The following is a 14,705-nucleotide window of genomic DNA, read 5'->3' as shown; positions in this document are numbered from 1 at the left end:
TAGACTGAAACAAAACCTGGAGGAAAAGATTCACTCTGCAAAAGTACTTAAGTGCTTCAGAAAAAAATCTTAAGACACAAATTGTAAATTCTATTATTAATTCTACGTATTGTAACAATAATGGAATTACAGTACATCAGGGTTTTTTGCTGAAAAAGTAGAATATATATCAATTATTAATATATCCATTTTCTAGCATTGCAATAAAAAGTATGCAGTGAAGTGTTTCAGCAGCTGATGCATTTTCATCCTAAACAGGAATACATTCAGATGCTAATGCCTCCATTAATCCAGAAGTGGAACATGTTGAAGGATGAAGATAAAGATCTCTTCCCTTTATTAGAGGTAAATGTTAAAATATTAATATTTTTTTACCAACTTCTTTTAGGAATTACACTTTCTACTAAATATGCTCATACTAGGAAGTATGACCATAAAAGCTGACAGTGCTAGGTATATCCCAATATGGAGAAAATATTCTGGCTGTAGTAAGAAAATTTTGTGTTTGAGAAATGTCATTAGTTTAGCAGAAATCTGCATTTTTTTTCTGCTATTCTGGAGAGTTTTCTTTGAGATTCTCAGGGGAAAAAAAATGTTCCATCCCCCTTTTATTCTTGTCTTCTTTCTTCTTGTTCTCGCTTTATCCCTCCTTTAAAACAATTGTCAAACAAGCTGAAGGTATGAACCAGACCATGTAAACTCTTCTCTGTACTTTCCAAGTGTGAAGGAGGAAAGCACCTCTAGAAAAATTCGTTTCATAACTCTTAGGTAATGTTATGGCTTGTACTTAGTTTAAGTGCTGGCTGAATTATTGTAACTGCTTTTGTATGTACTTTCATGGGTACCTCTAAGAAGATGCTGCTGCTGAGAAATTTTCTGAACTGGCATATGTAGGAGAGAGTTAACAATTTGCTGACAGTTGCTTGGCTCAGCTAATTGGTACTGCCTTTCTAGGTTGTATTTACTTAACCAGTTACATGTGGATATACTTAAAATGGTAATATCTTTCAATTTACTTCTCCCAAGTAAAAGGCACTTCAGAGTTGTGAGAAAAGGTAGTAACTAGTTTCTGTCTTTTTTGTTTTCTTAATTGTAGTGCCTGTCGTCAGTTGCTACTGCCTTGCAATCTGGCTTTCTTCCATACTGTGAACCTGTGTACCAGCGTTGTGTAAATCTGGTGCAGAAGACCCTTGCACAAGCCATGGTATTTTTCTATTGCTATTCCAATGTTTCCAGAATGTCTCTTTAAACCAATATATTAACTATGTAAAGTTACGGGTTTGCAGGGAGGTATGTAGTATAGCCATTGAATATCTAAATAAAACTGCCATTCTGAAACCTTCTTGTGTATGCATTCCCCTAAGAAAAATCTAATACTCATTTTGAAAATGCATACTTATTTGTTGCAGTTGCATAATGTTCATCCAGACCAACATGAGGCTCCGGATAAAGATTTCATGATTGTGGCTCTTGATTTACTCAGTGGTTTAGCTGAAGGACTTGGAGGCAACATTGAACAGCTAGTGGCTCGCAGCAATATCCTGGAACTAATGTACCAGTGCATGCAGGTGAGATGAGTAACCTTTTTGATCCATGGATTTTCTTTCTTAAGAGAATCAGAAACACTTCTAAATTTTTTTTTCCCCTCTCTTTAGGATAAAATGCCTGAAGTACGGCAGAGTTCTTTTGCATTGTTAGGTGATCTGACAAAGGCGTGTTTTCAGCATGTTAAGCCTTGCATTGGTATGTTTCTTTTACATATTAAACAATTAACTTGTTTTACAAACAGGTAGGAGGCTTGTTTAGCCATTGTTAGGCTCCCTATTCCATGGGTTGGCTTTTCATTGTGCTGTAAGCTTTCATTTTCAGCAAGGGTCTCTAGTCTTTTCTCCTTCAAATCGTGTGTTTCAAAGACTTGCACTGTCTACAAAAATAAGAACAAAAGTTCATTTTTGTCATGATTTTTATAATTTAAGAAGCTACGTGTTGTGCTGCAATACAGCAAAACAGATAGACTTCAATTAGAATAGCTGTTTGCTTTGATATAATCTTGAATTTGTAGCTTTTTTTCTATTAGTCTATTGTTCCATAAAATTATAAATATAAAAGTTAGAAAACCTGGCTAGACAGTAGGTTTTGGTTTGGTTTTTTGCTTTGTTTTTAATTTCAGTAGCCATGATATTTGCTGTCTCTTCCTGCAGATATTCCTGAGATAGACTTAACTTGCCAAATGAATGCTTGGATAGGCTTGGAACTTAAAATCTATTTGGCAGATGTTATAATCTATCTTTGTGACTAATTTTTTTCCTAAAATTTAATCAAAGATGTGATTGCCTTCTAGGGTTCATTGTTTTTCAAGCATAACTGAATACATAGCTACCCAGGTGATTTGACAGTTGTTCAACTATGTTATAAAACTACAAGTACTTGTAGCTATGTTGTGGGTTTTTTCTTCTTCCCTCTTCTCTCTGCGCTTGGCCCAGCAATGGAAGGGGAGAAAAAGGGTTTCTAGTGTTACATAAAGATAAAGCCTATTAGAAACACTCGAAAATTGTAATTTGAAGAGATTTGCATTGATCCGCTTATGTTCTAAAATCCACGTTAATCTGATATATAGCAGAAATATAGCTGTTGTTAATTTGTGTGGAATGCTTTCCAAGCATTTAAATAGGCTTACATGATTTTTAAAAACTTTTTCCCCTGTGATCTTACAGTAATGGGACAAGATGGTTGTATTGTATGAGATTTTAAAACCTTTTTTTTTTCCTAGCTGAATTAATGCCCATTTTGGGAACCAACCTAAACCCAGAATTCATTTCTGTGTGCAACAATGCCACTTGGGCAATTGGAGAAATCTCCATTCAGATGGGTAAGATATTTTTTTTTTTCCTTTGAATCTTTGCACATGGTTTGTCTAGGTGTTTTGGGGATTTTAGTGATACTTTCATGTTAAGATTGAATTTGAGATTTTTGTCCTTGCTAGTAAGTGCAAGGTACCAGATCTATGTAGATTATGTATATTAATGGTCATTTTCTTCTGAATCTTTTTTTTTTTGGCTGTTTCAGGTATAGAGATGCAGCCTTATATTCCAATGGTGTTGCACCAGCTTGTAGAAATAATTAACAGACCCAACACACCAAAGACGTTGTTAGAGAATACAGGTACCCAAAAAACCCATACATGGTGAAGAAATTTAGAGATTTTTTTAATGGTATAAAAAATTGCACAGGGGAACCACACCAGAACTGATTTGTGGCTTATAAGCAAAAGCTCTGTTTTGCAGAAGCTCTTACAAGTCTCAGTCTTGCAGCAAACCATATCATATATCTAGATTCTTAGTTACTGGTTTCGACTTCTATAACATCTATTATACTTTTTATCATCTGTTTAAGTATTCTTCCAGTTTGTGTTGAATATGACAAATATATGCAGTAACACTTAAAGACTTAGTTCACACTGATTTTAATATATGCATGCCCTTATACATGTGTACTGTATATATATGTCTAGTGTTTGAAGCAGATGTAATTGGCATATATAAAACTAATGAACTCTCTGAATTTACAAAAAAAAATGCACTTTTATTTAAGATAAACTTGTAACGTTGTGCAAAAAGATCTAGATCTGTGATGGCAGTTTTACCACAACATGACTGAAGTTATGTATAACTTCTATTACCTGGTCACTTAATAAATTTCTGAAAAGAATTCTGATATGGCATGCAAGTTTTATGTTCTGGCCCACAGCTTTGCCTTCCGAATTGGGAGCACTCCCCAAATGCCTTATTGAATCAGAATTTCTGAGGCTTGTTTCTTTTGCATTTATAGAGGGCATGTTCTGGTATGAAGCACCTTCCATACTTCAGCAAAACTTCATTAATAATTTAACAGGTTTCTGGTTTACTATATTACTAATTGAGAATCTTTTTTTTTTTCCTCTGTTTGAAAACTGTCTTGTAAAAAAATGACTGTTTTATCCTTATACCTGACATGATTGAAAACTATGCAAATTCACTGCTACAGATTTTTTTTTAGCTAAGGATGAGATAAATTGGAGACATATTCAATGCTTACTTTTCCTTTGGCATTCTCTAAACTTACAAGCGGCACTTTTTAGTATTCCCCATTTAGTATGGAAGGTGAACTTGAAGGAAAAATTACCTAGTAGCCTGGTGTACTACAGGTACTATGTTTTGAAAAGATAATTTTGGAGCAAATGCTTACTTATTATGAAATATACCATGGAATATATGGAATATACCATGGAATAGTATAGTGATATAAACTTTCTTTCCCTGTGCCCTGACCCCCTTCCTCTGCACTGATAGATGTGTAAAACCTGTAACTGAGAGGCATCCAGTACTGAAATGTTTGCTTCCATCATTGTTAGAGAATCTTTGGAAGCATCCAAACACTGGCTTTTTTTTTAATTCTCTTAATAGTTACTTTATATGTGGATGCATAACTGCAAATAAATGTTGAGTGTTGAGTGAGGTTTGTTGTGGGATATTGTGCTGCATGCCACTAGTATTGCAAGTATATTACTGTTTTTTACTTTAGCTTGCTATGTAATGAGCTATCAAAACACTTCTCTTACGGAAACATGAGACTACCTTAAGTAAAAGTAATTGCATAGAAAATAACCAGTCCATGCCAAGAGGTTGAGCTTTGAAAGAGATTACTATTCCTCGTACAAACTGTAGCTGTGCAAACTTACAGAAAAATGAAAATACACTTTTAAGTTTTGAAAGTAGCACTTCAAATCCAGTTTTAGAAGTTTGATCTGCAAAAATTTTGGACACTGTATATTGAAATTGTAACATCAGGGCAAAACAGTGCATTACCAGTGAGCTGCAGCTTCCTTGGAATTAGGATGTTTCGAACTGCTAGTATATCCTACACCAAACTTTTATTGGAGAAAGCATCATGTGCTTTATTGCATGTTTCATGAAACTGTTGGCAAATGCCTGTTAATTAGAGTGTTGCATAGTATGTCCCTTGAACGTAGGTTTCCTTTTTCTGCTTCATATAAATCTGCTGGATTTTAGTATTATTCATGTATTTTGCTTCAAGTAAACCTGATACATTATTCCCCACCCTCTCCTTTTTCTAAAGATTAATCTTTTGTGAGTTGAGCAAACACCATTAAAACACATTTGCATGAAGATATTGTCTTTAGTCTGTCCCTCAGAACAAAGGATCAAACTACCAAATCATCTGATGAAACAATTTTGCTTTTCATGTATCAGAAGTCAGGAGTCTTATACGACCTTAATGAGGGAGTCTTTTGTGAACAGGAGAAATATTGGGATTAAAGAATTAATCTGCACTCACTTTAAATTCTCTACAAGATTATGAAGAAAATATTTGGTGCTCTTTGAGAAGTTTCTTCTATTCAGCATTTTTAGACCACAATATTTTCTATGTAAAAGTATTTATAAGTGTATTTTTACTGATAGAGTTGGTCTATTAAAATGCTGAGTTCTAAATATTGAAAAAAATGTTTAAAATACTTGATAGTAAAACTGAAAATGGTTAATTCCTTTTTATCAGGAGTATCCATAATAGTACATTTGGATAAAAACTCTGAAATGTATGGTAGGTAAATTTACTTAACAGATTACTCTGAAGAGGGCAGAATGACTGCTGACATCAGAAAGCCTTTGGATTTGAAATTGTGTTTTTGGTGTTCTCTCATGTACTTCTTCAATTTTTTCTTTTACTCTGGAGAGTATACCATATATGTTGCTGCCTCTTATTTAGGGGGTGGTAATAAACAGCACTGGTGAAATCTTATGTTTATTATCATACACAGATTTTGTTGGTTTCTGTTTCTGAGTTATTTGTTGTTTTTTCTTTATTTTTTCTCCTCCCCCCTCATTTGCTCATGTCTTGGTTGGCGTTTGGTGGTGTATAACCGTGATTGCGTTACCTTAGCAATAACAATTGGTCGTCTTGGTTACGTTTGTCCTCAAGAGGTGGCCCCCATGCTACAGCAGTTTATAAGACCCTGGTGTGTATTATTCAATCTTTTTTTTTAATTCATTTTTCTTCACTTTCTTTCTTTCTTCTCTCTATCTCACTTTTAGATATATTTTCAGTTGGTTACAAAATCTCAATCCTTAATCATTGCCAACCATGTGACTAATCTTGTCCTATCAGGTTTGTGAGTTTTTAGTAGCACCATCATGTATTCTTTATGTTGTGGCTAACGACTAATTTATGCATGGGATAAGATTGTCACATGCTTGCTGTGTTAAAGCTTGACTATGAAAGAGCATTTTAAAATCCACCAGAATGGTAATACAATGCATGCAAATACTGTAAAATTTAAACCGTGCATTACTTTACTTAAAATTTAGTCTGAGGCTTGAATTGCTGTAAGGAATATATGTTTATAGATTTGTTATGTATAAAATAGCTTGCTTGCTGCTGTAGAAGTTAAATAACTGTTCTGTAAGTGGTATCTGACATAATTCATACTGTGATAGTATTATATGTTCTGCTTCTAATAAAGATAGTTTCTATAAATATTTCAGATACATGTTTCTGTTGTATTTAATGGAATACAGGTCACACTTTCTAACTGCATATAGTGCAAGATGAGAACAAGATTCTGGAGATGATGCCTAATGGGAATATGCTAGTAAAGACTGTGTGCAACATGTGTTTTTCTAAGTGTTCAAAATAGTGTTTCAGATCATCTTATCAGTGTGACTTATTCCATCAAATACTGCCATCTAGTTCTGACTTGATTGAAGAAAAAGTAATAGAGTTAGCTAAGTTTTGCTCTCCAACTTGCTAGGTGCACCTCTCTGCGAAACATAAGAGACAATGAGGAAAAGGATTCAGCGTTCCGCGGGATATGTACCATGATCTCGGTCAACCCCAGTGGAGTAGTCCAAGTAAGATGCATGAATAGATGACAAGTTCTTTTCTTTACTCATGCGAAATTTAATTAAGCTGTATATGGAGTATGAAAAAGGTTAGCTTGATGTGATTCCCTGCAGTAGATGATGTGGCTTTGAGAGGTCAAGGAGGCCAAGATGTTTATATTGTGAATGATACATACAGTGATGCTTCAGTAATTATCACCTAGCAAAGGAAAGGAGAAAAGTATTGTTAAACTCAGTTTTTATCCTTTACTTACAAAGAATGTGTAAATAATGGACTTTGATTAGAATAACTGTACTTTGATACTTCTGTCAGGTTGTGCTCAGGATCTGTATGAAAGCATAAGGCAAAAGTTGACATACTTAAACCTATTTTCCAGAGGTAACCTAGGCTTTTAAAGAAGAAACAGAACAAAAACAGTAACCACCACTTCTTAATACCGGGGTAGAGAAGATTCTTTTTCAACTGTGGATATATTGCTTAAATAGTAAATGTGGCAAGGAACATGCATCTCTCTTCTGTTCTTCAAATGTACCATTTATGTGACTTGCTCTTTAGCCTGAACACCTCCAAACGAAAGCTGTACCAATGTAATATTTTCTAAGAGGGAAATGAAGGTGTTTTCCCCTCTCCTCTGCCTGGAATTATTCTTCCTGAAACACAAGTATTGAGTCTCTACCTTATTTTGAAATTTTCAGTTCATTTCACTTATGCCTTATTCTGTGCTTAGCCTTTCCCTCTTCTGCTGTCCATTTTGTTCCTTCACATAGCTTATGGGGAGGGGATAATTAAGGACTGTTTTCACTATGCCATCTCTTATTCTCTGTAGTCATTATCCTCAGTTCCTACCCAAAAACATGCGTCATCAACTTAATGATTACAGAGTGTTATTTTTATGGTGTAGTAAGAGTAATGCATGACAGCAGGTGAAGTGAGTATAGGGATATTGGGGCTTTAGTTTTGAACCTGTAGGATAAACATTCTGTGTGTCCCAGAGAAAAATTTCTGGCTCTGCTTAAAGAAATACAACATTTTTCCACAACTGGAAATCCATGACAGCATTGCAACTGCAGTCTTGAGTTTGTTGCTTGTTATTAAGGTGGTTTGGTTCTTGAACTTGGTATGTGTACTGGAAGAATTGATGTTAGACAAATGGGGCATGGAAGAGAATTGTTGGGGTTTTACCTGTGGTTTTATTTAATCAAAGACCTGATTAAACAAAGCTATTCCTTCACTCAGCTATTCCTATTTCTGAGCACTCAGGTGTACAGTATCTTACTGTTATTGTCAGAATTATCTGGAAAATAAATACATAAAACCAAAAGCAGTTGTGAATTAGGATGAAAGACCCTGCGTAGTTCATAGAATGAACATCAAGTGTTGTTTTCAGACCTATAAGTCGAGGTTTCTAACCTATGTGATTGTTTAATCTTGTAGGACTTTATTTTTTTTTGTGATGCTGTTGCTTCGTGGATTAGCCCAAAAGATGATCTCCGAGACATGTTCTGTAAGGTAATGTGTCTAATATAACAGTATATCCTAATGATGGTGGTTTGGGTCCTCTGGCTTTTCGTGCTTTCTGTTTCCACTGTTAGTAGTTACTGTATTTGTGGTCATGGAGGCTTCTCTGCAAGGTTATAAATTTTCAGACAAAACAACAAAAATCCTGACTTTTTTTAACCTGTATTTCCTTCTATGCATTTGGATTATTCCAAACTTTTTTTAACAGTATTGAAAAGTTCACTTGATCTTATTTGAAAGGATAATCATCCTTGAAGAGCTTTTCATAACATCCAGCCTACTCTGTTTTGCCTGTATTTGGAAGAACAGCATTTTTTAATACCACATTTGAGATTTTTTCTACAAAACGAGATTTGCATGGTTCAGGTCTTTTTTGCCATGAAGATACCTACTTTATTATGGAGAAACATCCAGAAAATTGCAAATGAAAAATGTCCCATGGTATCCTGATCTGTTTCTCTTGCTGAAAATGAATTTTCAGGACTGCTTAATCCTCCTCAGGATCCCTCTTGGATGAGCAAGTTTCAAGAAACTAATGTACAGTTATACCCAAGAAAACATCCCTAGACAAAGTGTCAATAGAACTTAAGTGAAAAGACTGCCTTGTGTAAAATAACCAAAAATCCTCCCACCCAGAATGTGATATATTGTGTTTTGGCACTAGAGTCTTAGATATTTAAAAAAAACAAACAAACAAAAAACCACAAAACCAAAAAAACTCCAACTTATTTCAGTTTCATGAGCAGATGCTGTTACTGTTCAGTATTGTGACTCCCATCATAAGCTGTAAAGTGAAATCTCTGTTTTTAGGAAGACTGCATATCAGAAGTTCATGATAATCATCTTAAAACAAAAATGGAGCCTATTCCTAAGTACTTACTAGGACCATGGGTCAGTACTAGCACTTTTTCTTCAAGTAATGCCATTTGTGAGCATCAAAACAGAAGCTAGAACTTTTGTATCCCATCTTTAAGAGCAAAGACAGAAATCTCACTGTCCTAGTTCACCTCTCAGGTAACTGGTCTCCTTTGAAGGAACACCAGGTCCAGAAAGTGCACAGCTGTGATATTCTGGCATGAGCAGAAGGTAACAGCAAATATACACAGACAGGATATGCTGTCTGTGATGATTGTCCAAAGCGGTCTCAGTGTGTGTTTCTCCACTGGTCCTTGAGCACTGAATACTTGTTTCAGTAAGTTAGGCCCCTCTTTTTCAGATTCTTTCCAAGTAATCCATGTGGGATCTGATGCATTCAGACTAGACACAATGATTCTTGGTCACTTGGCATAAGGACATCCTTGCTTTTCAAAATGTATTCTTTTGTGCTTTTTGGCATGCAAGAAAGGAGACAAAGCTTTCTTCAAGACATGGCATGTACATTTTTTAGATTACTTCGTCATGAATGAATGATTCCAGTATATCCAGTTAAATCTTCTTTCCAACCATAAATACACCTTTCAGGAACAATGGGGGAAAAAAAAAACCTGGATTGTCCAGTGTTTCTTTTCTTGTTTATTTTTGTGTTTTAGTGCTAGAGATGAGAGAGAAAATACCACTTCCAAGAGCATGAGTAGATGAGCTGCCAGTGTTGAAATCTGAGACATACCCTAAGAATTTTATTGCTTTTTATAAAAAGCAAGGTAGCTGAAGACTGTAACTGAAGCTTACTTGCTAAAACTTGGATGATGATTTTAAGTGTTCATTTTGTCATACCTGAACATTCTTAGATTTCTCAGGAATTTCTTGGCAGCTGGCTAATCTGACCCTTTGGGTTAGGAAAGAGAGGTGAGCCTCCCTGTGGAAGGTCTCCTTCAGGGAGAAAAGCAGTAAGTTAACTGTTGACACTGTAATGTCATTATTGCTACATCCTGTTTAAGAACAGCTCAGCTTGAGAATTTTGTGTTGAGGGTAAGTGCAATACCATGAGCTTTAACTTGAACATTGCCTTTTCCGTGAGGATGTGTTCATGACAGATGGTTCCATAGTTCAGGGTCCTTGAATTTAAAAAAGAAAACAAAAACTTTAGACTCTCTTAGCATTATTTTCTATGATAGGCAGCCATTTCATCTGCTTTATTCTTTTTCACATTTGCATTTTAACCTGTTTTCACAGTTAACATACTAAGACCTTTTAGATAGATTAACTGAAAACTATGAAAATTAAATGGCACTATTATGTTGGAAGATTCACACTGAAACCTGTAAACTTTTTTTCCTGGCTTTTGACTGTGACTGACTAGATCCCTGTTCTTTCAGAATAAAAAGGCTTTAACACCTTCCTTCTTAGTGATAGTTGTCTCACAGGTTCCATTGAAAAAAGTTCCCACAGGATGCTTTTTGTATTTGTGTTAGAAATTGACAAGAATGCATTCTGTCAAATGCTGGCTGCAGTCTTGGCTCAGCTTTCTTCCCACAACATATTACGTATTCTAAAGAAATGTGAATACTGTAGTCTTAATGTATATAAACTATGTCAATTGATAAAATGTTTAGCATTCTGAAATGGCCTAACTTGAGGTTGTAAGTCATCTTACCGATTAAAAATACATATAGATAGGTATATACATGCGAATTTATGTGGGTAGCTATATTCTATAGGTCACCCATGAAAGAAACACTTCAGTTAAGAAGGGCGTTACTAGACTTCTTTTTTTCCTTAGTGGCATTTCAGTATTAAATTGGAGAATTCAAATGGACAGATGTACGATCCAGCAGTTTGTGGCTTACTGAATATGTTGCTAGTAAATAATTATCATGTATTTACTGTTTAGTAATTATCTTGACTTCCCCCCTCATTTGTAGATTCTTCATGGATTTAAAAATCAAGTTGGGGATGAGAATTGGAGGCGTTTCTCTGACCAGTTTCCTCTTCCCTTAAAAGAGCGCCTTGCAGCTTACTATGGAGTTTAACCTCATGTACTGTAGCTGCAGTCCCATAATTAGAGGTAAGCAGAAAAATCTTCCTTGCTAAACAGAGCTGTATAACAGACTTCCCCCATTTGCGTTATGTGAAATGTAATCAGTTCATCAGACTAGAATTTTTCAGATACACTGGATGAGATATCTTCCTTCTTACAAGAAGGGGGGAAAAGAAGGGTGATGGTATACCTAAATGATGGTATCTGTAGCAAAAGCAGTTGTCTGACTCTTACTTTATTTTTATAGAGAGAGAGAAAGAAAGAAAAAGTGAGTGTATGGTACACACAGTAATGTATCAAGGTAAGGCTGGAAGACTAGGTATAAGAAAGTACTGGTTCAGGTTTAATAAGCTAAGTGATGAGTGTGATCCTCAAGCCATCATACTAAAGATACCAGGCTCCCTTATGTCTAACGAATTAGTTGATGTCAGATTTGGCCTAAGCAGGAATAGGAAAGTAAGTTTGTTAACACACTTTAGCCATGAGAAGTCCAATGTACTCCTACCCACATACTAGATGATCTTTGCACTGACTGAAGGATGTTATGCTAATCTCTAACTCCACTGTAGCTTGATGTTTTGGGGAAGCTGATGTATTTATGGTTACCATATTACATCTTGGTCACCAATTCAGAATTGTTATAGTTCTGTGTGGAGAATGATTCAACTTCAGCAAAGAATAGTGATAGTGCAGTCTAGAATAGTTTAATTATACTACCTTGCTTTGTATGCTGTCTATGCACACTGTATAAAACAAACTTCCCATGTGCAAAGGAGTGTGATACTCTGAAGAGATTATTATACTACCTGAAAAAGAGGGCGAATTAAGTTTATTCAATAAATTTGATACTTGCTGTAGAATTTTTGTACTGAATTTATGGGAGTAAATAATTCAATCCCATTTTTCTGTTGAACAGACAACTATTTAAAAGTGAATTAAGATTTTTTTTTTCTAAGTCAGTGACATAAAAAAATCCTGTTTGAATTACGTGTTTGATCTGAACAATGGATTAAAAATAAACCAATTTCAAACATTTACATGTCTATCAACGAGGGCTTTTTAGTTCTGACAGAAGGGTGTTTTCTCCTCCTAATGAAGAGGAATCCAAAGGATAAAAATTGCCATTATCCTCAGTTTGAACTGAGGAGACACTATGGCAATTGTTTAATCCACCTAAAAGTGAAGTTGTTAGGTCAATAGCACATATGTTTAATAAACTTTCTCAGTGTCATACCTACCTTATAAATTTGTGCTTAAAATGGAAAAGCTTGATAGAATATATAGGACTGCTTTCATCTTAAATCTAACCTTAGCCAGAATAGTGGAACTATCAGAGTAGCATTAAAGTGCGTGTTATTTCATTAATAATAATTTACCTGATATAAATGGGATCTTTTCTTAAATAGACTTAAAAGTTAAAATCTAGGCATAAATTCATTTTTAAGTTAAAGGTTGGTACCTACTGCTTCACAAAGGCAAAAAACCTCTTGGTTTATGCATAGATCTGTCAGTCAAGGTTCAAAGTAGGATTTAACTACACCTTTACCTTTTCCTTTTATAGGTCCTTCAGTCTGGGAGACTATGAGGGAGCCTCTGCACCCAGGGAAAATGTTACCCTTTACTGGGGGGAAGGGTAAACCAGTAGGGAATACAGTACAATCCCAACCCTACTGGGAGGGGCGGGAGGGAGGTGTTGCCGTCACTGTATTAAGTCGATGTTGGGAAATGTTTTAACATCTGGAGCCTTTGTGGGTGGAAATATGTCTCCTATTACAACTCTGCACTGGATGTGAAGAAGAAAAAAAAAAAAAAAATCTAGTCACAAAACAGCACATTCTGGAATATTGTGGGGAATTGTACCAAAATAAGAACCATATAATTGAACTGTGGGAATACGTAAAGAGGAAAACTATTTTGCGCACAATAAAGAAAACCTAAGAATGGGAGTCACAAACAGTAAAAGGCGTTCTGTTTTCGTTTGTTTTTTTTAAGTAAGGGTTTTCTACATTATTTCATCTTGCTTGATGGGATTCTTAGGTATCTGCATGTTAATGAAGAACTACACAAATGAAGTTAGTACAGTTAAAATGGAGCTTGTGTGTATTAGGAGCAGGCACTTGCAGTGTACAATATAGAAACCCCATCATAAATCAATAAAGGTTAACCTGGACAAAATGAAGCAACCTGCAAGCTGCCAAATGAGTCACTCCTTTCATTTTGGGGATAAGGGGAGGGACATTTCAAAGGAAAGATTGACATCTTAATTTTTACATTAAAAAAAGAATTAAAGTAGTAGATATTATTTTAATTATTGTACTTCATTAGATTTAATTTCTAGAGTAAGGCATTATTCTTAACGTGCAGTTTAAGGTTCAGGCATGCGTTCTGGCTCATAGTGATCAGAAGTAATTTAAATTAGTGGGAAAGTAGCATGCTTGCATCACATAGAGTGAAATTGGTATACATTTACCTATGTTGCGCCAGTTTTGTGTTGCAGTTTACCAATTCAATATAACCCTGCATTTAAAATTCCTTTTCTAAGATTCTGTGGATTTTCTTTTTATTAAGACTATAGATATCAAGTACTGTAGTTAATAATTAGGCCTTGAAATACCTTTTTAGGATCTGTTAAGAATAAGATTGATATTGTATTGTGTGTAACCTGCACAATGTGGAAAGCTGATATAGCTGTGCAAAATATTTGCCTCTGTGCTGTCAGTGTGATGTGCTTTCTGCATGGTTATATACTAGTGATTTTATCAGAACCTCTAAAAATGAGTTACATGGTAAGACCCGTTAAAGGCTGCATAAATGTTAGTTGGCACATAAAAGACAATTGTAGAAGTTGATGACATGATTGCTATATTTGTGTTTATTCCCACTCAACATATTACCTACTACGCTTTCTTTTTGTTCAAAGCATGATCTTAAAGAGATGTTTAAGTTAATGGATGTAATGCAGGGTATCTACACTGTATCGGCGCATGTTGGTGGCCCTTTGATGTAGTTAAATGCACAAGGGTGCAAGTTTAAAGCTACAGAGTGAAAGTTGGTTTGGATCCTCTTCATTTCATTTGTTTAGCTTTTCTGTTTTGTTTTTTTCCTCTACTTACATGTATTCCTGTGAATAAATCCTTGTTAAGTTAACCCTTTACTTTTCCTTTCATGTGTATTTTCTTATGTACTGTGAATGTGAAATCCTAACTGGTACACTTGATCTTGTGTCCATCTGAAAGTGGCAAGTCTTTAATAATTTAGATTGCCTAAAGAGTATCCCATGATGATAAAGGAAAATGGAGAGATTTTTAACTCTGCTGGTCAGAGGTGAAGCCACACCTTTCCATTTTTCAAGTGCTGCATAATTAATCTGCAA

General features: G+C 35.1%; 1 protein-coding gene across 1 annotated transcript in view; it reads left to right on the top strand.

Annotated features, from left to right (window-relative positions):
- TNPO1 (transportin 1) overlaps positions 1–14,486 on the top strand; it is a 70,459-nt gene extending 55,973 nt beyond the window's left edge. The window contains exons 16-26 of the mRNA XM_064439176.1: positions 259–345; positions 1,097–1,204; positions 1,410–1,568; positions 1,656–1,743; positions 2,771–2,869; positions 3,067–3,162; positions 5,938–6,013; positions 6,806–6,905; positions 8,332–8,406; positions 11,217–11,359; positions 12,894–14,486. Of these exons, the coding sequence (XP_064295246.1) occupies positions 259–345; positions 1,097–1,204; positions 1,410–1,568; positions 1,656–1,743; positions 2,771–2,869; positions 3,067–3,162; positions 5,938–6,013; positions 6,806–6,905; positions 8,332–8,406; positions 11,217–11,324 (996 nt within the window). The 3' untranslated portion in view covers positions 11,325–11,359; positions 12,894–14,486. The remainder of the gene's footprint in view (positions 1–258; positions 346–1,096; positions 1,205–1,409; positions 1,569–1,655; positions 1,744–2,770; positions 2,870–3,066; positions 3,163–5,937; positions 6,014–6,805; positions 6,906–8,331; positions 8,407–11,216; positions 11,360–12,893) is intronic.
- The last annotated feature ends 219 nt before the right edge of the window (positions 14,487–14,705 follow it).

The sequence above is a fragment of the Phalacrocorax carbo genome, chromosome Z (assembly GCF_963921805.1).
Source record: "Phalacrocorax carbo chromosome Z, bPhaCar2.1, whole genome shotgun sequence".
In the NCBI taxonomy this organism is placed as follows: Eukaryota; Metazoa; Chordata; class Aves; order Suliformes; family Phalacrocoracidae; genus Phalacrocorax; species Phalacrocorax carbo.
This window is presented reverse-complemented; position numbering and strand designations above follow the sequence as displayed.